Below are 23,008 nucleotides of genomic sequence, written 5' to 3'. Positions count from 1 at the left end.
TTTTTTTATTAAAATAAAAATTACATTATAATTACCTGCTCTGTGCAACGACAATGCACAGAGTGCTCCCTTACCTCTTCTTTTGGTGGTCCCCCACTGGCGATGTCCTCTCCTCCTCTCTTCTGAGTGCCCCCATAGCAGGCTGCGTGCTATGGCGGCACGCTCCTGGGCTGCTCTGTGTCTGTCCGTGGACACACACAGTCTGCTCCCTCTTCACAGGATTTCTGCTGCTCTCAGTGTAGCCTGTGAGAGCAAGAAGAGCTGCAGCCAGGCACAGCTCTGGATCGATAAAGGACTCAGGTAAGTTCTTAGGGGTGGAGGGGGTAGGCTAGGACAAATAGGCAATGCATTAAAGGTAAAAAGAAAAAAAAACTGTTTAATGTTACTAAACCCAGGACCCTGCATTCACTATATGGTCTCCCACAGTACACAGAACATGGAAATGCAATAGTTTTAAATATTAACTGCTAAATACCTTTTCTTAGCAGTATATAGCAGTCTTGTGACTTCTAGAAATCAGTGTCTGGTTAAAGCTTGTAGGAGGAGTTTACATTTTCCCCTGATTGTTCTATGGGGCTGCATGACCCCTGACCCTCTGTCTGGACAGTGCTGATCACCTGCACTCTCCAAAGAAAAAAAAAACTCTCTAGCAATACACACCAAACTGAGCATGTGCAGCCCGACTCCTAATGCTCTGTTGTATCAGGAGATGGTTTGGGGACAGTGGAAGGAGAGGAGGTTCAGAGACAGGATCATGCAACCTTTATACACAATACAGCGGTTTAACCCCTTAGGTTCCACAGAGAGATTTACAAGCAAGCTTTACTGCAAATACAGACTGATTTTACTGTTGTGGGCTAAGTAACACTTTAGGTTTAGGACCACTATAACTGGATAGACTACAAATAGAAATCGTTTTTAGAATATTTTGATGAATTTTTTCTAATCTTGAATTAAAAATACTCACCATAGCAGTGGACCACCTCCTCCCCTCTTCTGATAGTTCTGCAAGCTCTAACCATTGCACATCTACCTTGAAAGGATACACTTGTGTTTGGTTCACATGAATGGTTTAACAAGCTTAGAACTGGAAAAACTGCAGTAGCGAGACGGGAGAACTTCTTGCTTTGTACTAGTGAGGCAGCGGACTCTAGAAATAAAAAGTAATGTTACATTTAAAATACAAATCACTTGCTGGTAATAGCATGCTATCCCAAACAACTGCCTGAAAAATAATGCACGGTAGATAATAGAGCACCCAAAGGACTGCCAAGGGAAACAAATCCTTAAAGCGATGTCTGATGTTGCAGAAACAGAGGGGCCTTTTGAAATATCAGTCTAACAAATGCATCAGTTTTTATTATTTCTAGAAATCCTGTGTTTACCCTCCAAAACCAACATTATGAATGAGCCAGTTAGAAATGTATTTGCCACCTGACCACATATGTTGTATACACAGTAGAGCTGCACGATTCTGGATAAAATGAGAATCACAATTTTTTTGCTTAGATTAAAGATCACGATTCTCACGGTGTAACATCTTTCACATTAAACAAAACAATTGGGCTAACTTTACTATTTATTTTTTTTTATTTACTGAAGTGTAGTTCCCAAAATATTGTGTTTGAAAGACCGCTGCACAAATACAGTGTGACAAAAAAATATTGCAACTACTGCCATTTTATTCTCTAGGGTCTCTGCTACAAAAATATATATAATGTTTGGGTGCTCTAAGTAATTTTCTAGCAGAAAATACCGATTTTAACTTGTAAGCAACAAGTGTCAGAAAAAGGTTTGGTCTTTAACCACTTCAGCTCCAGAAGGTTTTGCCCACTTCCTGAGCAGTCCATTTTTGCTACAGATGGGTCCTGGATGGTGGAGGTATACGTCTGCTTTGTGTGGGTTGTGGTCCCTTTAACGTGATTGACAAGTAGGAGTATGGAGTACTCAGGGATTCTCACCCACGCAGGGTGAGGGGTTCCGCGGTGATCTGGTAAAGGGAGAAAGTGACTTATAGGTTTTCCTAGGATTATGAAGTCCTCATATGTTTCACGAAATTCTGAGGCTTTGCAGAGATTTTGGGTAGTAAAGAGCCTTCAACCCTATGGGCACTTTGGTCCTGAATGGGTTAACCTACCTGCGAGAGATTACTGAAAAGGGCAGGAAGCAGCCAGCAGGTGTTCCTGAGGTGAATAGAACAGGACACAGCTGTTACGGGACTGTTTGGGCTACAGGGACGTTGCTGGGCTCTTGTGACCTTTCGGGACCCCTGAAGCAGGCGGGAACTTTAAACCCTATTGTGGGACAGGTTTATGCTGGTGGTGAGATGAATCATTGTTTTTGTACCAGACGTGTATGGACTGTTTTTGTTTGGTTTACACTAAAGAAAAGTTACTTTGCCTGCTTTTGAAGAAATAAAAAACTTACCAAGATGGCTGGCTTTTGATCTGGACCCCCAAACTTTCACAGCAGAATGAATTCTACAACATTTTAATCTGCTTTACAAAATCTTATACCGTGTAAAACGTTTCCTTTAATACCACCAAAAATGTAAATGTATTGCCGCTTATCGAATATATTTTTGGAGACTTTGCTAATTTAAATAAACATACAAGAAAAACATCCCAATAATTACCATCATATTCCTGTTGGAGGACTGTCACTGCTTGAGCATTGCAATGCAGCTGGAGCATGTGAAAGAGTATAGCTGAGCCAATTATGTTCATGTCCGATTTCTCTTTTTCTGCTGTTGTCTCTGCATTTAGACTTGATGCTTCATTGCCTGCTTTCAGGATGTCAAGACATAATTTTTTACACAGAGCTGCACTTGTAAGGCCACAAAGAAACTTCTGCTCCTCGTTCTGAAGTTCAGGGTGTGCTTCAAGAGTAAACAAAGATTTATAGTCGCTACAATACAGCTCATTATAAGCTGCCCCCCTTACAATGTCCTGAGGTTTAGTCTTGACTTTCAACGCCTTGTTAAAGACCTCAGAAACTTGTCTGAGGCCAGCTAATAGGACTGTCCTCAGCGCTGTGTGGCAGAACACACCTAGAGCAAGAAGGCAGCTACCCAGTGAGCATTCAACATAGTGATACCTCTTCCAGGCCACATCTCTACAGTTAGGACTACAATATCTGGCAAAACTGCACTGGTTACAAGGTAGGAAGGTCAAACCCCTTTGTAGGCAGTGGTGACAATAAAGATCACAGTTCGTAATACTGATATCCCATGTGGATTTACCACCGATTGGTTTTCCGTCAGGAATAATCACACTGACATAGGCTTCTTCCTGTATCAAGAGCTCTCCATGTGCAATATCCTGAGAAGCCACCAAGTGGCGACCTTTGGAATTGCTGAAATGCATGGTTAGGGAGCTGGAAGCATTAGTTAGCTTCAGGTTTCTGTCTAACTTCAGCTCTTGTAGTCTGTCACATAACGCATCTGCAGCAGGCTCCCTTGTGGGATCAGTCAGGTTAATACTTTCTGTGCTGGGAAGATGAATGCTGGAGAAGCCAGATTGTTTCAGCTTTCGCAAACACTCTGCCTGCCGCTGAAGTATTTTGCTCTTTAGTCGTTCTGGATATCCATGCTCTTGTGCACGATCGATGTCTTCCAAGCATTCCTAAACAAAGAATTCCCCAAGGGAAGAAAACATCACGGTCACATTCCCAAAGTGATTTCTGTCTTTTCTTTTAGTCTCTTCAATGAGTATGGCACACAGAAATCATTCGGCATACTAGATTTAAAGGGGCTACAGCACCTTAGACTATATATATATATATATATATATATATATATATATATATATATATATATATATATATACACACACACACACACACATATACATACACACACACACACACACACACATTAAAATATAATATATATATATATACACATACATACATACATACATACATACACACACACAAAAAAAAGTATTCATACCCCTTGAAATTTTCCACATTTTGTCACGTTACAACCAAAAACCCCTGAGGGCTTCACAGAACAGCTGTATTTATAATGAGATTAAATTACACACAGATGGACTTTATTCACTAATTAGGTGACTTCTGAAGGCAATTGATTCCATTAGATTTTAGTTAGGGGTATCAAAGTAAAGGGGGCTGAATACAAATGCACATAACATTTTTCACATATTTATTTGTAAAAAATGTGGAAAACCATTTATAATTTTCTTTCTACTTCACAATTATCTGCCACTTTGTGGTGGTCGATCACATAAAATACATTTAAAGTTTTTGGTTGTAACATGACAAAATGTGGAAAATTTCAAGGGGTATGAATACTTTTTCAAGGCAATATTATATATATATATTTATTCAGACCCCCTTAAATTTTTCACTCTTTGCTATATTGCAGCCATTTGCTAAAATCATTTAATTTCATTTTTTTCCTCATTAATGTACACACAATATTGACAGAAAAACACAGAATTGTTGACATTTTTGTAGATTTATTAAAAAAGAAAAACTGAAATATCACGTGGTCCTAAGTATTCAGACCCTTTGCTGTGACACTCATATATTTAACTCAGGTGCTGTCCATTTCTTCTGCTCATCCTTAAGATGGTTCTACACCTTCATTTGAGTCCAGCTGTGTTTGATTATACTGATTGGACTTGATTAGGAAAGCCACACACCTGTCTATATAAGACCTTACAGCTCACAGTGCATGTCAGAGCAAATGAGAATCATGAGGTCAAAGGTACTGCCTGAAGAGCTCAGAGACAGAATTGTGGCAAGGCACAGATCTGGCCAAGGTTACAAAAAAAATTCTGCTGCACTTAAGGTTCCTAAGAGCACAGTGGCCTCCATAATCCTTAAATGGAACATGTTTGGGATGACCGGAACCCTTCCTAGAGCTGGCCGTCTGGCCAAACTGAGCTATCCGGGGAGAAGAGCCTTGGTGAGAGATGTAAAGAAGAACCTAAAGATCACTGTGGCTGAGCTCCAGAGATGCAGTCGGGAGATGGGAGAAAGTTGTAGAAAGTCAACCATCACTGCAGCCCTCCACCAGTCGGGGCTTTATGGCAGAGTGGCCTCTCCTCAGTGCAAGACACACGAAAGCCCGCATGGAGTTTGCTAAAAAAAAAAAAAACACCTGAAGGACTCCAAGATGGTGAGAAATAAGATTCTTTGGTCTGATGAGACCAAGATAGAACAAGATAGAACAACTCTGTGACTGTTCTTGAATGGCCCAGCCAGAGCCCTGACTTAAACCCAATTGAGCATCTCTGGAGAGACCTAAAAATGGCTGTCCACCAACGTTTACCATCCAACCTGACAGAACTGGAGAGGATCTGCAAGGAGGAATGGCAGAGGATACCCAAATCCAGGTGTGAAAAACTTGTTGCATATTTCCCAAAAAGACTCATGGCTAAAGACTCATGGGTATTAGATCAAAAGGGTGCTTCTACTAAATACTGAGCAAAGGGTCTGAATACTTAGGACCATGTGATATTTCAGTTTTTCTTTTTTAATAAATCTGCAAAAATGTCAACAATTCTGTGTTTTTCTGTCAATATGGGGTGCTGTGTGTACATTAATGAGGAAAAAAAATGAACTTAAATGATTTTAGCAAATGGCTGCAATATAACAAAGAGTGAAAAATTTAACGGGGTCTGAAAACTTTCCGTCCCCACTGTATATAAAAATTAGGGCTGCAACTAATGATTATTTTCATAACCGATTAGTTGGCCAATTACGGTTTTGATTAATCGGATAAAAAGCTCAGTGTGGTGCATACATTTAGTTATTATGTAAAGTTTAAAAAAAAAACAACTATTTATTCTTGAACAGCTAATGTATATGCAGTGGTAAATATAACAACCACCAGCTATATGGTTGGGGAACAAAATATCAAATCCACTCTGAAAATAACAGAAGAGATACACCATATTACCAAAAGTATTGGGACACCTGCCTTTACTTCAATGCCATCCCGGTCTTAGTCCATTGGGTTCAATATTGAGTTGGCCCACCCTTTGCAGCATCAACTCTTCTGGGAAGGCTGTCCACAAGGTTTAGGAGTGTGTCTATGGGAATGTTTGACAAATTTTCCAGAAGTGCATTTGTGAGGTCAGTCACTGATGTGGACGAGAAGGCCTGGCTCGCAGTTTCCGCTCTAATTAATCCCAAAGGTGTTCTATTGGGTTGAGGTCAGGACTCAGTGCAGGCCAGTCAAGTTCCTCTGCCCCAAACTCGCTCATCCATGTCTTTATGGACCTTGCTTTGTGCACTGGTGCGCAGTCATGTTGGAACAGGAAGAGGCCACCCCCAAACTGTTCTCACAAAGTTGGGAGCATGAAATTGTCCAAAATGTCTTGGTATGCTGACGCCTTAAGAGTTCCCTTCCCTGGAACTAAAAGGCCAAGCCCAACCCCTGAAAAGCAACCCCACACCACAATCCCCCTCCACCAAATAATTTAGACCAGTGCACAAAGCAAGGTACATAAAAAGACTTGGATGAGTCCTGACCTCAATCAATGGAACACCTTTGGGATGAATTAGAGCAGAGACTGGGAGCCATGCCTTCTTGTCCAACATCAGTGCCTGAACTCACAAATACGCTTTTGGAGGAATGGTCAAACACTCCCATAGACACGCTCCTAAACCTTGTAGACAGCCTTCCCAGAAGAGCTGAAGCTGTTATAGCTGCATGACAGACTTCCCTGTCCTAGGCAGGACCTACTGTCACCAAGTCATTTAGTAGCAGCAGCATACTTTTTGTATCACCTGTCATGATGGGGCTAAAAAACAAAAATTAGCAGCAGATAATCACTACTATAAGGTGTTTATTTATACTGTGAAACAGTAAACTGAATATATATATATTGCATCATATGCTTAATAATAAACATACCCAGAGTTGAATAAACAGGGTATTTTAACTAAGTGTCAGACATGAAGCTACATTATATGAAGGATGGTGGGGGTATACAAATCTTCTATAATAAGTAGTACTAAAAGCTGAGGCTTTTTTGCATGGATATAATCATTTTAAATACAATGCACAATACTGGTAAACGTTTATTTTAAAAATATAATTGTAATGCCTTATATTCCCCTCCAGTCTATAAGCTTCCAGCTTCTCTGAGTTCAGATGCTGATGTTCCCTGTACAGAGCCCTTAAAGTGATTGGATTTTTTCTTTTAAAAAAAACAATGTATGCAAACAGGTCACACATGCCTGCTCTGGAGCATTGGTTTTGCACAGCGCAGCCCCGATCCTCCTCTTCTTGGGTCCCCGGCCTGCACTTCTAGCTCCTCCCACCTTCAGAGTGCCACTATAGCAAGCTGCTTGCTATGAGGGTACTTGTGGTGTGCTTCTGTTGACACACACACACAGTGCAACTTGACTCAACTCCCTGCTTCCTCCTCACAAGCTGTGATTGACAGCAACAGGTGCCAATAGCTCCCGCTGCTGCATGAGAGAGAGAGAGAGAGAGAGAGAGAGAGAGAGGGAGGGTGCTGCTGCTGCCCTCAGGTACAGCACAAGATCGAGATAGATCAGGATCAGGTAAGTATACAGGGGGGCTATTGAGGGAGCTGGCCACAGAAGGTTTTTTTTACCTAATACAAAGAATGCGCCAGTTTTTCAGCACGCATTCTGGAAGGGCAATAAAATCAATTGTTCTCACCAAAAAGATTTTTTCTGCACAGGGTCTACAACGTGTAATGCCATTTTCTGCACAGGAAAAAAACTGACATGACAAACATTGGTCTAAATAGGGCACATAACTGACACACATGAAAACTGATGTCAGCATGCATGAAAACTGATGTAAACTAATGTGAAACAGGTGAAGTGACATCTGCACAGAGTTCCTATCAGTTTTCATGCACGTATGGTGTGAATGAGCCCTAAATCACTTCTTTCTGCCCAGGACTACATGTCCCATGAGGCATTGCTCCTCACACATTCACAAGCTCTCAGGCACTTACTGGCATGTCTCTATGTGTGCTGCACGGTTATTTCTGTAAACAAATAATGCATTCTGATGTATCTAGATCAGCTAATCGATAATGAAAGAAAAAAAAAAAAAATAATTATATATATATATATATATATATATATATATATATATATATATATATATATATATATATATCTATCTATAGATATATATCTATATCCTTTTTGGACTGGAAACAAATAGGCCAGACCAGGATAACTATTTTTACAACTGGCATGCTTCAATTTTTTTTTGCAAGCAGCACCAAGTATAATAAAGGCATAATCAAACACAGAGGTGGAATCTTTGACCCTCAATGGACTTCAAGAGAAGTATTTTACAGTGAGTACAAAAATCCTATTTTATTTCTTGCTCAATGAGGGACACAGGAAGGTAGGCAACAGCACATAACTGCTAATGGGCCAACAAACAAAAAACAAAAAAACAAAAAACTGGGGACTGCCTGTAGCTCAAGAGCCGCCTTGGAGACGAATACCAGAAGCTGACTACAGATGAGGTTGAACCCCCCACCTGGAAAAAAAAATGACCAGACCAGAAGGAGATGAGGAACTGATTAATGTCCAAGGACCAAAAGAAAGGCAAGTTGAAGCTGGGGAATGTCTTGACATAGGCGGCAGACACCAGCCATATTCAAAAAGGAAGAAGCTGACCAACATGATCCAAATACAAGGATGAAACAAAGATTTTCTGATAGGAAAAGAATGGCAATAGACACTGTGGTCAATTAGGGGAGGGAGAACCCCAGGAAACTGCAAAAGAAAACCCTAGGAATGATGTACTAATGCAGTGGTTCTCAACCACTTCTAGTGCCGTGACCCCTTGATAAAATTTCCCAAGTTGTGGGGACCCCTAACAGTAAAATTATTTTCGTAGCATGGGTTGCCAGCTCCCAAGGCAAGACAAGTAATTTGCGCCCCTAATCCACGGACATTTAGCACTCCCTGAGTCTCTTCCACTCGTACAGTATTAAAACCCCTTATAGTACATTTTAGGATGTACCACTCTCTCTTTGTTCTCCTTTCTTTCCCCTTTATCCCTCTCTCTATCCTAATTTCTTGTTTTTTCCCCATCCCTCTCTCTAGCAGTCTTTTTTGTTCTTTCTCTCCCTTTTTCTTAGCTCCTCCCCCTCTTTTCCTCTCCCTTCCATGTATTCTCTATTTTTATTCCTTCTCTTACTCCTTGGTGGTGGGCTCAGTGGCAGTGCTGGCGGGGGGTGGGATGAGTGGCAGTGTTGGGGGAAGTTCTGATCAGCCAACTTAGGTGCTCTTGATCAAGGTCATCTGCTGATCTGAGAACTGTAGTGGGGACTTTTAATGGCAATGCTAATCACAGGCAGTGTTACTCACTGTGTCTCTGACTTTGTGGTGTCTCGTAGCAGTGACACCTATGCCGAAATCAGGAGATAGGGTCTCCTCCAGCCCCTCCCACTTCACATTCCTCACGAGGCAGCTGACCTCTAGTCTCTGCCCCCCAGTCATACCGTCATCTGAATGGGCGGATGCGAAGAAGCTGAGTGGGCAGCTGCAGGCTCCAGGAACAGCCCTGCTGGGCGGCCTCAAAAAGCCTGGGAGAGCCGTGCGGGGTTCAGGATCAGGAACAGTCCAGGATTCGGTGACCCCTGGCAAATCATCATTTGACCCCCGAGGGGGTCCTGACCCCCAGGTTGAGAACCACTGTACTAATGAGTTAAAAAAAACTAAAAAAATAAAAATAAAATAAAAAAAGGAGGCCTTAAGCCTGATCTCATAAGGTACCAGCAACCAGAAAAGGTCTATGTCTAGAATGATTGCCAAACAGATTCACCTATCAGTGAGGACACCTAAACATAATACAAGTCAGAACAACATCTCCAGGGAGTGCAACAATCGCTCTCAGGGGAAATCCCATACAATGCATAGCCATAGCCAGGGAAGAGTAGGCAGACCTCTTCTAAGATTGGAAGGAGAACTACAACTTGATAGAGAAGTCAAGACCAAGCTCAGGACCCCATCAGCAAGGAGCCACCTTTGGGGCAAAGCCTTAAAGTGGATGTAAACCCACTCCCATCAGTTCTAAATGACCTCCATATTGCTCATCTATAAGATATACATGCCCCCTGCATGTATCCTTACCTGTCAAAAAAATCTCCCTTTTAGCTGCTTGTAGCCCTGTAATACTCCAGATTCTGTGGGCGGGTCTGTTGTCTGGTGCTCGGTGGGTGTATTCGTGGTGTCAGTAGACTCCCCGCCCACTTCTACATTCCCCTTGGCCAGGCATCAATATTTCTTACACCGAACTTCTGCTTGTTTTGTGGATTATGCCCCATGATCACTAACATCCAGTCAAAACCCAGGAAAGGCACCACATGACTTCTGCATACCCAATCATGCTGAGGTGTGGAGCAGCCTATCCTGAAAGAGCTGGAGAAGAAAGGAGGGGGATGTGAAGTACACAGAATGCCTCTCTCACGCTTGTGCATGAGATATGTAAATCACCTGTCACTCACAGCAAGGGGGAAGAACTGACTCCTATTTCTCTGTGTGTCTGTTTTTATCCCACTGAAAAAAGATAAGAGGATTGCGCACAGCTGGATTAACTTTTCGTGGCAAGACTGGGCACAGATGAAATTACATCCTATACTCTACAAGGTACCAGCCTTAATTGAAATTTTTTTTTTTTTTTTAAATTAAGGTCCACTTTTAAAGCGTAACTCCACTTTTGTTGAGAAAAAAAAAAACATTCCCCTCTGGGTGATCTATGTACATTGCAAGGATTTTAACAAACTTTGTTGCAGATGCCTACCTTTTGTTATTCTGAAGAAATCACTGTTTGTTTGTCTGTGTCCCTTTGCTGAGTGAGCCTAATGGGAGCGGTTTCATAATTATCAACCAGCTGGTGCAGAATCAGGGCTATAATGAGGAAAATTGCAGGGTCTGCATCCCTTTATTAGACGTCATTTCCTATTGGGAGTATCTTACAAAAACATTACATTTACACTACATTTTTGTTGCGGGGGATGCCCGATATCGTACTTGTATCTTAGTGTAGACTTCTGGGAAAATCAGTGAGCCAATCACACAAGCAGGAAGTTATGTTTCTGTGTACAGAAAACCTCTAGGTAGCCATATTGGATTGCACTTTACAGAAAATTACAGCGCAGATTGAAAAGGAAAGGTAATTTTTAATAACATTCAATTACAATATGACTTGTGTCGCAATTGTGCATGCTATATATTTTTTTATTTGCTATTTTTACCCCATGAAAGTGGAGTTTCCATTTAACCACTTGTCAACCAGCCGCCACAGTTTTACTGCGGCAGAATGGCATGGCTGGGTGAAACGACGTTACCTTACGTCGCTTTGCCTTTTGGCTACTAGGGGCGCGCGCCCAAAGCCAATGTGAGTGTCCAGCAGGCGTGATGACTGCCGGGCTCCCGCGATCGCTCGTGACAGAGCAAGAACCGGGATCTGGTTCTTTCAGGGAAGTAAGTACTATGTAGGAACCCTGATCTCTCTCCCCTCCTAGACAGTCCCATCACCCCTACAGTTTGAACACACCTAGGGAACACAGTTAACCCCTTCATCGCCCCCTAGTGTTAACCCCTTCCCTGCCAGTGACATTTATACAGTTCATTTTTATAGCACTGATTGTTGTATAATTGTCAATGGTCCCAAAAATGTGTCAAAAGTGTCCGATAAGTCCGCCTCAATATCGCAGTCCTAATAAAAATAGCAGATCACCGCCATTACTAGTAATAATAAAAATGCCATAAATCTATCCCCTATTTTGTAGACGCTATAACTTTTGCGCAAACCAATCAATATATGCTTATTGCGATTTTTTTTAACCAAAAATATGTATAAGAATACATATCGGCCTAAACTGAGGAAAAAAATTAGTTTTTTGATAAAAAATGTGGGATACTTATTACAGCAAAAAGTAAAAGATATTGTGTTTTTTCAAAATTGTCGCTCTTTTGTATATAGTGCAAAAAATAAAAAATGCAGAGACGATCAAATACCACCAAAAGAAAGCTCTGTTTGTGGGAAAAAAAGACATCAATTTTGTTTTGGTACAGCATCTCGCGACCGTGCAATTGTCAGTTAAAAGCGATGCAGTGCCATAATCGCAAAAAATGGCTTGGGTGAGCAGCCAAACCTTCCGGGGCTGAAGTGGCTAAGGTAAGTGATTTTAAAATAGCGTTACCTATTCTGGAGATTTGAAAAGCCACAGGCCTAAAGCTGCTCCCGACTCCCCAAATCCCATAATGCATTAGGGTCTTCTAGAATTCATGCACTGAAGCAGGTGGGCGATTGAGCCTCCAGTAATATCACTGACAGAAGATCAAGTGTAGATCTGAAGAGATGCTGTCATTCAAAAACCCAATAGGTCAGGTGCTCCTTGGATGTAGCATCTGCCTCCCAGCACTTTAACCAAAGTGCTTTGCACATCGTGTGGAAAACAAACCGATATGGGTGACAAGCCAAGATGGTACAGGCAGGTTATCACAGCTAAATAAAACAGCCCTAGACATCTATTCCACGTGCTCATTCAAAAAAGGATCCGGTAACACAGTGGAGAAATCCCTTTTGAGGGATTTAGCCCATTCTGCACCAGTTTGACAGAATAAAAAAAATAAATTCACAGTCAGAATAGGGCGAAGGGTATGGTCTACCAGTGGGAACTGGGAGTTAAAGAAGGATTCTGTTAGTCTGCTCTTGAAAGTGAGGACACCCTCTACTGACCTTGTGGTTTTCCTGTTAAGGTGGGTCACTGACACATCCACAGTGGGTATGGACCACTGGCTTAACAAAATCCTTCCCAAATGAAACCAAATCTAGTGGACGCTGAGGCGGTGTCCAGGACCCAACGGAATGTTTCCAATCCAAATAGAAGAATTCCTCTTTGCAGCTGTAAGAGCTCTAAAAGACACAAAACTAGGAGGTACTGCCAACTGTAGAAGGGGCCTTGATTGATAAGGCAAAAAACTTGGTGTCACCTGGCACAGCAAAGGAGTTTTTCCAATGACAGGGTAGATCCTATAACCTGTAACAGGATTCCATATTGCAGGTGTTAGAATTCTCGAAGGGTACAGAACTAATGTCCCTGGAACCATAAGAGAAGGTGAGCTGGGGTCATCTTTAGCAATTGGACTGTCTCCTCTAGGCATTGATAAAAACAAGTTGCAACTGCGTGGGGTGATGCAACCAAGCTCCGGGTACCAGGCAAGACATCTGGTACACACAAGAACTTACTCAGCCAGCAGCCGTTGAGGGTGGGAAACCACAGGTGACCAATATCACTGCAGAAGTGTGGTAGGAATCGCTAGGTGATCAGATTTTGACATGGCTCTGTGCAAAGCAGGAGCAGCAGCAGGGCAATGCTTCCTTGATGCTGAATAGCAGGAAAGAAAAAGCGTGGAGTGAGAAACTCCATCCAGTGGATGTCAGTGCTCAGTCTCTCAACACAATGCAGCCAGCAGCCCAATGGTAGCTCCTGATGCTCAGCCTACACACAGAGCAAGTCTTTCGCTGGAGGCAATTTTGGAGCCTGGAAAACACTCTAATTTGTTACAAGAACGGGGCCTAAAAATGCCTTACTGCATGTGAACCCCAGGGCCTAAATGTCACTTCCAGGCTAGCCCCGCAACATCGAAGGAGGATCTGGGTTTGGCACTCCAATGCTAGGCTGAGAATTGGCCGCTCTGGTCAGCTGCAATTCTAGAGACTAGGTCTAGCAGCGTTTTACAGAGGAGTCTTGATTAAAGAGAAAAGAAAAAGGAAGGAAAAATACTAACAGCAAAATAGACTTTTTCCAGCAGAGCTGAAGAAAAGACTTCTATTTTCTTAGGACACTTGCAAAAAACTGAAGCCTTCTGGATGTAGGAGGGTTCATTTTAAGCTGGTTTGTGCATTTTTTTTTCTTTTTCTGTCTGCCAGTGTCTAATCCTCCTGTAGATGACAGTATAACCTGACAATGACTTCCTGTGTCCCTCAATGGACACATACAGTCCAATTTGGGAGCACATGCAAATGTGTGTCCCCACGGCACATGGCTTACTAAAGGGGAATCTGGAGGAAGGAGTAGACAGTGGCGACAAGGGACTGCCAAAGAGGAGGATTGGAACTACTCTGTGCAATGGCATTGCATAGTAGAGGGAAGTATAACCTCTCTTATATTTTAGCAAATAAAACAAAAATAAATATTTACCTTTAATATCACTTACAAGCATAATTTTTATACAAGAAGCTATGGCACAGCATAGACCTCTGACCTGTCCATTCTACATGTGGGGAGCTGTAAGGAATCTGACTACAATGTATATAGCACCTTAGATTCAGGTAAACTGAGTGGACTTCAGTACAGTACAGTTGCTGAGTTTTTCGAATAACATTAGCAGGTCGTTAACTGATTTCACTCAATGCCTGGAATTGTGTTTTTGGATTAACCTGAAGGATAATGTGATAGTTTTGTAACTGTTATTTATTTTAATACCATGCATTCCTATAATTGAATTGTAATATTGGAAAAACCTAAAAAACTGAAATATTTATCATTTATTTTAAAACTACCAAAACATATATTTATACACCAGGTTGTGTTACTTAAATGAAACCATGCACCCAAATACAGCCCCTAAATAAACAGAATGCAATGATTTGCAAATCTCAAAAATCCATATTTCATTCGCAATAGAGAATAAAAAAACATATCAAAATGTTTAAACTTAAAATTTACCATTTTAAGTAAAAAAAATAAGGTAATTGATGGCAGAAACACATCTCGAACAAGTTGGAACAAAGCAGCAAAAAGTTGGCAAAGTAAGTGGCACAAATAAGGAATACCTGGAGGAACATATTGCAACTAATTAGGTAAATCGGCAACAGGTCAGTAACATGATTGGGAATAAAAATACTGTAGCATCTCAAACTTTCCCTTGGATTTTTGTACAAAGGGCGTTGGCCAGAAGTTTGTCTTGCATACAGACGACAGGACTTTTCCCAGCCAACTTTCACCAAATCACATGGTTTTTCAGCTCTTTACCACCACCCTTTGGTCAACTTCTGTATTGTTGTCTGATATTGTGTCAATCTCGCCACTTTTATTGGCGAGATTGACACCTTGCGAGCCGGGTTCACACTGGTGCGGGGATCTAACTTGGATCCCTGCCAATGTCAGGCACGGTGTTTGGTATGAATCTTGAGGGGGAACTCCACGCCAAATTTTAAATAAAAAACCCGGCAAGGGTTCCCCTCCAGGGGCATACCAGGCCCCTTAGATCTGGTATGGATTTTAAGGGGAATCCCCCTACACCGAAAAAACAGCGTTGGGTCCCCCCAAAATCGAGACCCTTATCCATGCATGCAGCGCGGCCGGTCAGGAAAGGGGACGAGGGAGCACCCCCCCCCCGAGCTGTACCAGGCCGCATGCACTCAACATTGGGGGGTGGGTGCTTTGGGGGAGGAGGCGCCCTGCGGCCCCCCCACCCCAAAGCACCTTGTCCCCATGTTGATGAGGACAAGGGCCTCTTCCCGACAACCCTGGCCGTTGGTTTCGGGGTCTGCAGGCGAGGGGCTTATCGGAATCTGGGAGCCCCCTTTAATAAGGTGGCCCCCAGATCCCGGCCCCCCGCCCTATGTGGATGAGTATAGGGTACATCGGGAAAAAAGTGTCAAGAAAAAAAACACAGTACACAGGTTTTTAAAGTAATTTATTAGGCAGCTCTGGGGGTCTTCTTCTGACTCCGGGGGTCTCTCCGGCCTCTTCTCCCTCTCTCTGGTGTCGTCCCGCGCTCTCTGGTTCTTCTCCGGTGCCTTCTTCCTTCTGCCGGGCTCCTCCGCTATCTTCTGCTCTTTTGCCGCTCTTTTACTAGCGGGGGAGCCCGGAAATCTGGATCGTCTTCTTCCCTCTTCTCTTCCAGAGATGTTGACACGACGCTCTCTCCGGGTGTAATGCTGTCTGTGCGCTCTGCTATGACTTATATAGGCGGTGACCCCGCCCCCTATGACATCACAGTCCCGGGGCATGCTGGGACTTTGAGGTCATAAGGGGGCGTGGTCATGTCACCGGAGAAAAACCAGAGAGCGCGGAGACGACACCGGAGAGAGAGAGGGAGAAGAGGCCGGAGAGAGCGGAGAAGTCGGCAGAAGACCCCCGAAGTCGGCAGAAGACCCCCGAAGTCGGAAGAAGACCCCCGAAGTCGGAAGAAGACCCCCGAAGTCGGAAGAAGACCCTTGGAGCTGCCTAATAAATTACTTTTAAAACCTGTGTAGTGTGTTTTTTTTATTGACACTTTTTTCCCTAGGTGAATGGGTGGGGGTACGATGTACCCCATACTCATTCACAGTGGATGCGGGCCGAGATCTGGGGGTCCCCCTTATTAAAGGGGGCTCCCGGATTCCGATAAGCCCCCTGCCCGCAGACCCCGACAACCAACGGCCAGGGTTGTCGGGAAGAGGCCCTTGTCCTTATCAACATGGGGGCAAGGTGCTTTGGGGTGGGGGGGCTGCCCCCTCCCCCACAGCACGGCTCGGGGGGGGGGGGCGCTCGCTCGCCCCCGCCCCCTTTCCTGACCAGCCGGGCTGCGTGCTCGGATAAGGGTCTGGTATGGGTTTTGGGGGGGACCCCCACGCCGTTTTTTTCGGCGTAGGGGGTTCCCCTTAACATCCATACCAGACCTAAAGGCCTGGTATGCCCCCAGAGGGAAATTCCCTCTCGCGCTCGCCGCAATAGGAAAATGTGCTTTTCCTATTGCAGCCAGCGCGAGATGTACAGTACTCTGTCGCCGAGAACCAGCGCGACGGGTTCACGCTGGAAACATTCTCGTGGCCGCGTACTGTAGTTTGTACAAAAGACCGATGCCTTTGTTTACACACGATCGGACTTTGCTCCATCGGACTTTTGTTGCCGGAAAGTTTGTCCGTTCGCACAGCCAACAAAAGTCCGATGGAAACAGAAAAAGTTTGTCCGATGGAGCGTACACACGGTCAGATGTTGCTCCAAAACAGTTAATTTACATGTTTGTTGTCAAAAAGTCAGATTGTGTGTATGGGCCTTTAGAGAGTCAGAGGGGTGGATTTAATAAAGGCAAATAGACTGTGGACTCTGAAAGTGCAGTTGCACTCATTATCCTTTTAAATATGTGGTAAAGCTTCACTTTGTAAAGAAAACACAGTCAGGTGCAAGGAAAATAGAAAAATAAAATGTGGATAAAATATGGGTTTAACACATTTTCAAATCATTACATTCTGTTTTTATGTAGATTTTACTAGACATGTGCACTGCTGAAAAATGTGTTCGTTTTTGTTTCTTTCGTTTTTTTCTGAAATTTGAAAAATCGGAATTCGTAATTCTGAAATTCGAAAATTCTGAAATTCGAAAACTCTGAAATGTGTAAATTCGTAAATTTGAAAATTCGGAAATTCAAAAATAAGAAAGGAAAATCTGAAAATTAGAAAGAACAAAAATCCAAAAATCCTAAATAATAACTATTAAATTATAGGTATTGGAATTTCCTTTCAAATTTGGCTGTTAGTGAACGTAATAAATTCAAATTTATCTTAGTTACGAATTAACCTAAATAAAGAATGCCGCATCTAAACAAATGGAATGAAACCAAATAATACGTTTTTATTATTATTTATTATTAATAATTTGTTACCTTCCATTTGTTTAGATTTGGCATTCGTTATTACGGATAATTTGCATTCGTTATGTTCACCAACAGCCAAATTTGAAAGGAATTTCCAATACCTATAATTTAATAGTTTGTAATAGTTAAGTTATTATTAACCCTTTCATGACTAAGCCTATTTTTGACATTTGGTGTTTACAAGTTAAAATCCGTATTTTTTGCTAGAAAATTACTTAAAACCCCCAAACATTATATATATTTTTTAGCAGAGAATCTAGAAAATTAAATGACAAAATTGTTGCAATATTTTATGTCACTGTGTTTTAAACACAACTTTTTGGGAAAAGGGACACTTTCATGAATAAAAAAAAAACGAAACAGTAAAGTTAGCCCAATTTTTTTATATAATGTGAAAGATGATGTTATGCCGAGTAAATAGATACCAAACATGTCACGCTTTATAACTGCACGCACTCGTGGAATGGAGACAAACTACAGTACCTAAAAATCTCCATAGGCGACGCTTTAAATTTTTTTTTTTTACAGTTACCAGGTTAGCGTTACAGAGGAGGTCTAGTGCTAAAATTATTGCTCTCGCCCTGACGATCGTGGCGATACCTCACATGTGTGATTTGAACACCGTTTACATATGCGGGCGCGTCTTCCGTATGCGTTTTTTTTGCTGCGCGAGCTTGCGGGGATGGGGGCGCTTTAAAATATTTTTTTTTTTCTTATTTATTTTATTTATTTTTATATTAATAAATTGTGTTTAAAAAAAAAATGTGATCACTTTTATTGCTGTAACAAGGAATGTAAACATCCCTTGTGACAGTAATAAGTGGTGACAGGTACTCTTTATGGAGGGATTGGGGGTCTAGACCCCCGATCCCTCCTTTGCACTTCAAAGTATTCAGATCACCGCTTTGGACGATTCTGAATACTGTATATTTTTTTAAAACCGGCGCCATTGGCAGCCAGTAAACGGGTAGTGACATCATGACATCGCTTCAGTGTTTACATTCTGGAGACTGGAACGAAGCCATTTTCGGCTTAGTTCCAGTCTGTGGCTAGCCGCCGGATTGTTGATCGGGTCTCCCGGTGGATCAGGAGGCCCGTTGAAAGCGGCGGGACGTCCCCTCCCGCTCCTCCGGTATAACAGCCGAGCGGCTTTTTGCCGCATAGGTTGTTATCCCTGGAAAGCCGATCACCGGCTCTAAAAAATGGTACCAGGATGATGCCTGCAGCTGCGGGCATCATCCCGGTATAACCCCCAAAAGCCGAGGCCGCACATCTGCGTACGGTCGGCAGGAAGGGGTTAGTTATTATTTCAGATTTTCGAGTTTTTAGTTTTTTGAATTTTCAGATTTTTGTTCTTATTTTCTTTTTGCTACATCAGCTTTTAGATTGAGAGGATTTAAATCACCTTTTATGGCTCATTTTTCCCATCTCATACTCGTCACATCATAGTAGCCAGGCCCGGATTTACTCCCTTTGCCGCCCCAAGGCCGGGCCCTTCAATGTCGCCCCCCCCCCCACACACACACACACCACCAGAAAGAGTCCCCAGACATGATAGGGTCAAAGACTGCAGACATGATACAAGAGATGGTCAGAGACTGCAATCATAGTACAGGAGATGGTCAGAGATTGCAGACATGATACAGGAGACGGTCAGAGACTGCAGTTCCTATGGACATTAGTAGATAATGGCCGATAGGCCCTCTCACCTGACCCAGCGATACAGCAACGGTTCCCTCTGATCAGGAGTCAGCTCACTCTGAATTGCCCGTGGCGAGTCTGTTGGGTAGCACCCAGATCTGTATTCCTGCAATGACTCCATTCCTTTCTCCGCCAGGGATGGCGTCAGGCTGTGTGGCTTTCCCTCTGGTGGCGCAGGGCAGCGGTGTTCTCTCTCTGATGGTGTTCCCTCAGCACTGCCCTCTCCCTCTGGAGTCCTGGGTGTACTTTCCTGGGTGTAGACCCCCCCAGGACAAACCACCCCCCTCCATTAGTACAGACCCCCCCCCCAGGACAAACCCCCCTCCATTAGTACAGACCCCCCCCCAGGACAAACCCCCCTCCCTTAGTACAGACCCCCCCTAGGACAAACCCCCCTCCCTTAGTACAGACCCCCCCAGGACAAACCCCCCTCCCTTCATTAGTACAGATCCCCCCCAGGACAAACCCCCCTCCCTTAGTACAGACCCCCCCTAGGACAAACCCCCCTCCCTTCATTAGTACAGACCCCCCCAGGACAAACCCACCTCCCTTCATTAGTACAGATCCCCCCCAGGACAAACCCCCCTCCCTTAGTACAGACCCCCCTAGGACAAACCCCCCTCCCTTCATTAGTACAGACCCCCCCAGGACAAACCCCCATCCCTTTATTAGTACAGACCCCCCCCCAGGACAAACCCCCCTCCCTTCATTAGTACAGACCCCCCCAGGACAAACCCCCCTCCCTTCATTAGTACAGACCCCCCAGGACAAACGCCCCTCCATTAGTACAAACCCCCCAGGACAAACGCCCCTCCATTAGTACAAACCCCCCAGGACAACCCCCCTCCATTAGTACATAGCCCCCAGGACAACCCCCCCTCCATTAGTACATACCCCCCAGGACAACCACCCTCCATTAGTACAACCCCCCCAGGTCAACCCCCCCTCCATTAGTACAAACCCCCCCCCCCCAGGACAACCCCCTCTCCATTAGTACAAACCCCCCCAGGTCAACCCCCACCCCCTCCATTAGCACAGACCCCCCCAGGACAAACCCCCCTCCCTTCATTAGTACAGACCCCCCCCAGGACAAACCCCCCTCCCTTCATTAGTACAGATCCCCCCCAGGACAAACCCCCCTCCCTTAGTACAGACCCCCCTAGGACAAACCCCCCTCCCTTCATTAGTACAGACCCCCCCAGGACAAACCCCCATCCCTTTATTAGTACAGACCCCCCCCAGGACAAACCCCCCTCCCTTCATTAGTACAGACCCCCCCCAGGACAAACCCCCCTCCCTTCATTAGTACAGACCCCCCAGGACAAACGCCCCTCCATTAGTACAAACCCCCCAGGACAAACGCCCCTCCATTAGTACAAACCCCCCAGGACAACCCCCCTCCATTAGTACATAGCCCCCAGGACAACCCCCCCTCCATTAGTACATACCCCCCAGGACAACCCCCCAGGACAACCCCCCTCCATTAGTACAACCCCCCCAGGTCAACCCCCCCTCCATTAGTACAAACCCCCCCCCCCCCAGGACAACCCCCTCTCCATTAGTACAAACCCCCCCAGGTCAACCCCCACCCCCTCCATTAGCACAGACCCCCCCAGGACAAACCCCCCTCCCTTCATTAGTACAGACCCTCCCCAGGACAAACCCCCCTCCCTTCATTAGTACAGACCCCCCAGGACAAACGCCCCTCCATTAGTACAAACCCCCCAGGACAACCCCCCTCCATTAGTACATACCCCCCAGGACAACCCCCCTTCATTAGTACAAACCCCCCCCCCCAGGTCAACCCCCCTCCATTAGTACAAACCCCCCTCAGGACAACTCCCTCTCCATTAGTACAAACCCCCCCCCAGGTCAACCCCCACCCCCTCCATTAGTACAGACCCCCAGGACAACCCCCCCCTTCATTAGTACAACCCCCCCCCAGACAAACCCCCCCTTCACTAGTACAGAGCCCCAGGACAACCCCCCCCCTTCACTAGTACAGAGCCCCAGGACAACCCCCCCTCCCAGGACAACTCCCCCTCCATAAGTGAACAGATGGAACAGATGGAGACAGGCTTGGGCGGGAGTGAGAGACACAAGAGAACACGCGCCCCCCCCCCCCCCCCGCACAGAGACCAGCCGCTCCGATCTCCGGCGGCTGCTCTCCTTCTCTGACAGGAGGAGGAAGGGGGGACAGGCTGAAGCCTCGAAAAAAACAGCAGCGGCGGTGGTGGGAGCGGAGGGAGCCGCGTCTGGACACAGAGAGTAGGAGGAGGGAGAGGAGCACTCTAGCGCTTCAGCGCCCCCACCTCTCTGGTGCCCGGGTGCGCTGCATGCTGCTAGGTTAGTGTGGGGGGCGGCCGAGAAGTCATTGCAGGAGCGGCGCCGGGCCGCCCCTGTACCACTGCCGCCCCGAGGCCTGGCCTCGGTGGCCTTGTGGGAAATCCGGCCCTGATAGTAGCAGAAGCGTAGCTTTTTATTTTTTGTTTCAGAAAATCTTTATTTATTCTCTACAAAAGTTTAAAAATCCCAACACTAATACTGCGCCCCACTATACCACTAGAAATCCCAAGCCCCCCCCCCTTCCTGCAGGTTTCCTCCCAATAAAACATGCGTTCATTACATAAATTGCTCTGCGAATCTCCCTGTTTTTTTAAAGGATATCCACTTTGCTCCACCCACATCCTCTTCTGACTCTGGCCTGATATCTTCCGCCTCACCCACCTCTAAAATATAGGTTTCGTTAACCCTCACTAACCAGTCGCGAATGCTTGGGCCCTCCACCTCTTGCCATTTTTTTGGTATTAGACTTTTTGCCACATTGAGTAGAACTGGGGTTAAAGATGCATTGTACTTACGGGTCCTCCTTGATCTCCGTACCTATTATCTCCTGTATTGTCTTTAACACATCCTTCCAGAATCTGCTGACAATAGGGCATTCCCACCAAAGGTGAGCCATCGTACCCCTGGTAGAGCACCCCCTCCAGCAGTTTCCCAGAATTTCTGGCTGCATCTTGTTTAATCTATCTGGTGTCATATACCATCTGGCTAAACATTTAAAATTTGATTCAACCAATCTCATGTCTACTGCTGATTTATGTATAGCATTTGAGATGGCCTCCCAAGTTACTCCACTGGGTAAAGAGCCAATTCGGATTCCCATTTGTTAAAGTAGAGCGGTTTCACTACTTCACCCTCCTCCCGCATTATTTTATATAATGCTTTTATTTTCCTTGATTCTGTTCTTCAAGAACAATTTCTCCAAAGAGCTGAGGTTCTTTTTATCTCTAATGGGGCCAGGAAGGCTTTTAATAAAGAGCACAAGCTGGTTATAACGCCATGTGTCTATTTTCACTAGGTCCTTGAATAGGTTTAACTCCTGAAACGTGACAATTTTACCATTATTCATAATATCTATCAATTGTGTATCATTTTTTATCCAGTTCCCTCCCACTTCCCTCAACCCTGGCGGAAAAAACTCATTATCTTTTAAATATATAAATGGTGAATTATACTCCCAAGCATTTTGTTTATGTAACTGATCCCATATCTTTAAAGTGTAACATGTAATTATATGTGCATTTGGACCTAATTTCCTAAAGTGTGGGGGATTCCAAATCAATTGGTGAAGTTTTACTCATATTTATTTCTAAGTTTACCCATCTTTTAT

The 23,008-nt window shown here is 44.3% G+C and overlaps 1 protein-coding gene across 2 annotated transcripts in view; it reads right to left on the bottom strand.

Moving 5' to 3' along the window:
- The window catches only part of SMYD4 (SET and MYND domain containing 4), a 117,842-nt gene that overhangs the window by 55,766 nt on the left and 39,068 nt on the right, over nucleotides 1-23,008 (bottom strand). For both annotated transcript variants that reach the window (XM_073616619.1, XM_073616618.1), the window contains exons 5-6: nucleotides 2,636-3,623; nucleotides 968-1,150 (exon numbers count right to left, since the gene is read on the bottom strand). In XM_073616619.1, the coding sequence (XP_073472720.1) occupies nucleotides 968-1,150; nucleotides 2,636-3,623 (1,171 nt within the window). The remainder of the gene's footprint in view (nucleotides 1-967; nucleotides 1,151-2,635; nucleotides 3,624-23,008) is intronic.

This window comes from Aquarana catesbeiana, linkage group LG02, assembly GCF_042186555.1.
Source record: "Aquarana catesbeiana isolate 2022-GZ linkage group LG02, ASM4218655v1, whole genome shotgun sequence".
Taxonomy (NCBI): Eukaryota; Metazoa; Chordata; class Amphibia; order Anura; family Ranidae; genus Aquarana; species Aquarana catesbeiana.
The sequence above is the reverse complement of the archived record's forward strand: the minus strand, read 5'-3'. Positions and strand labels throughout refer to the sequence as shown.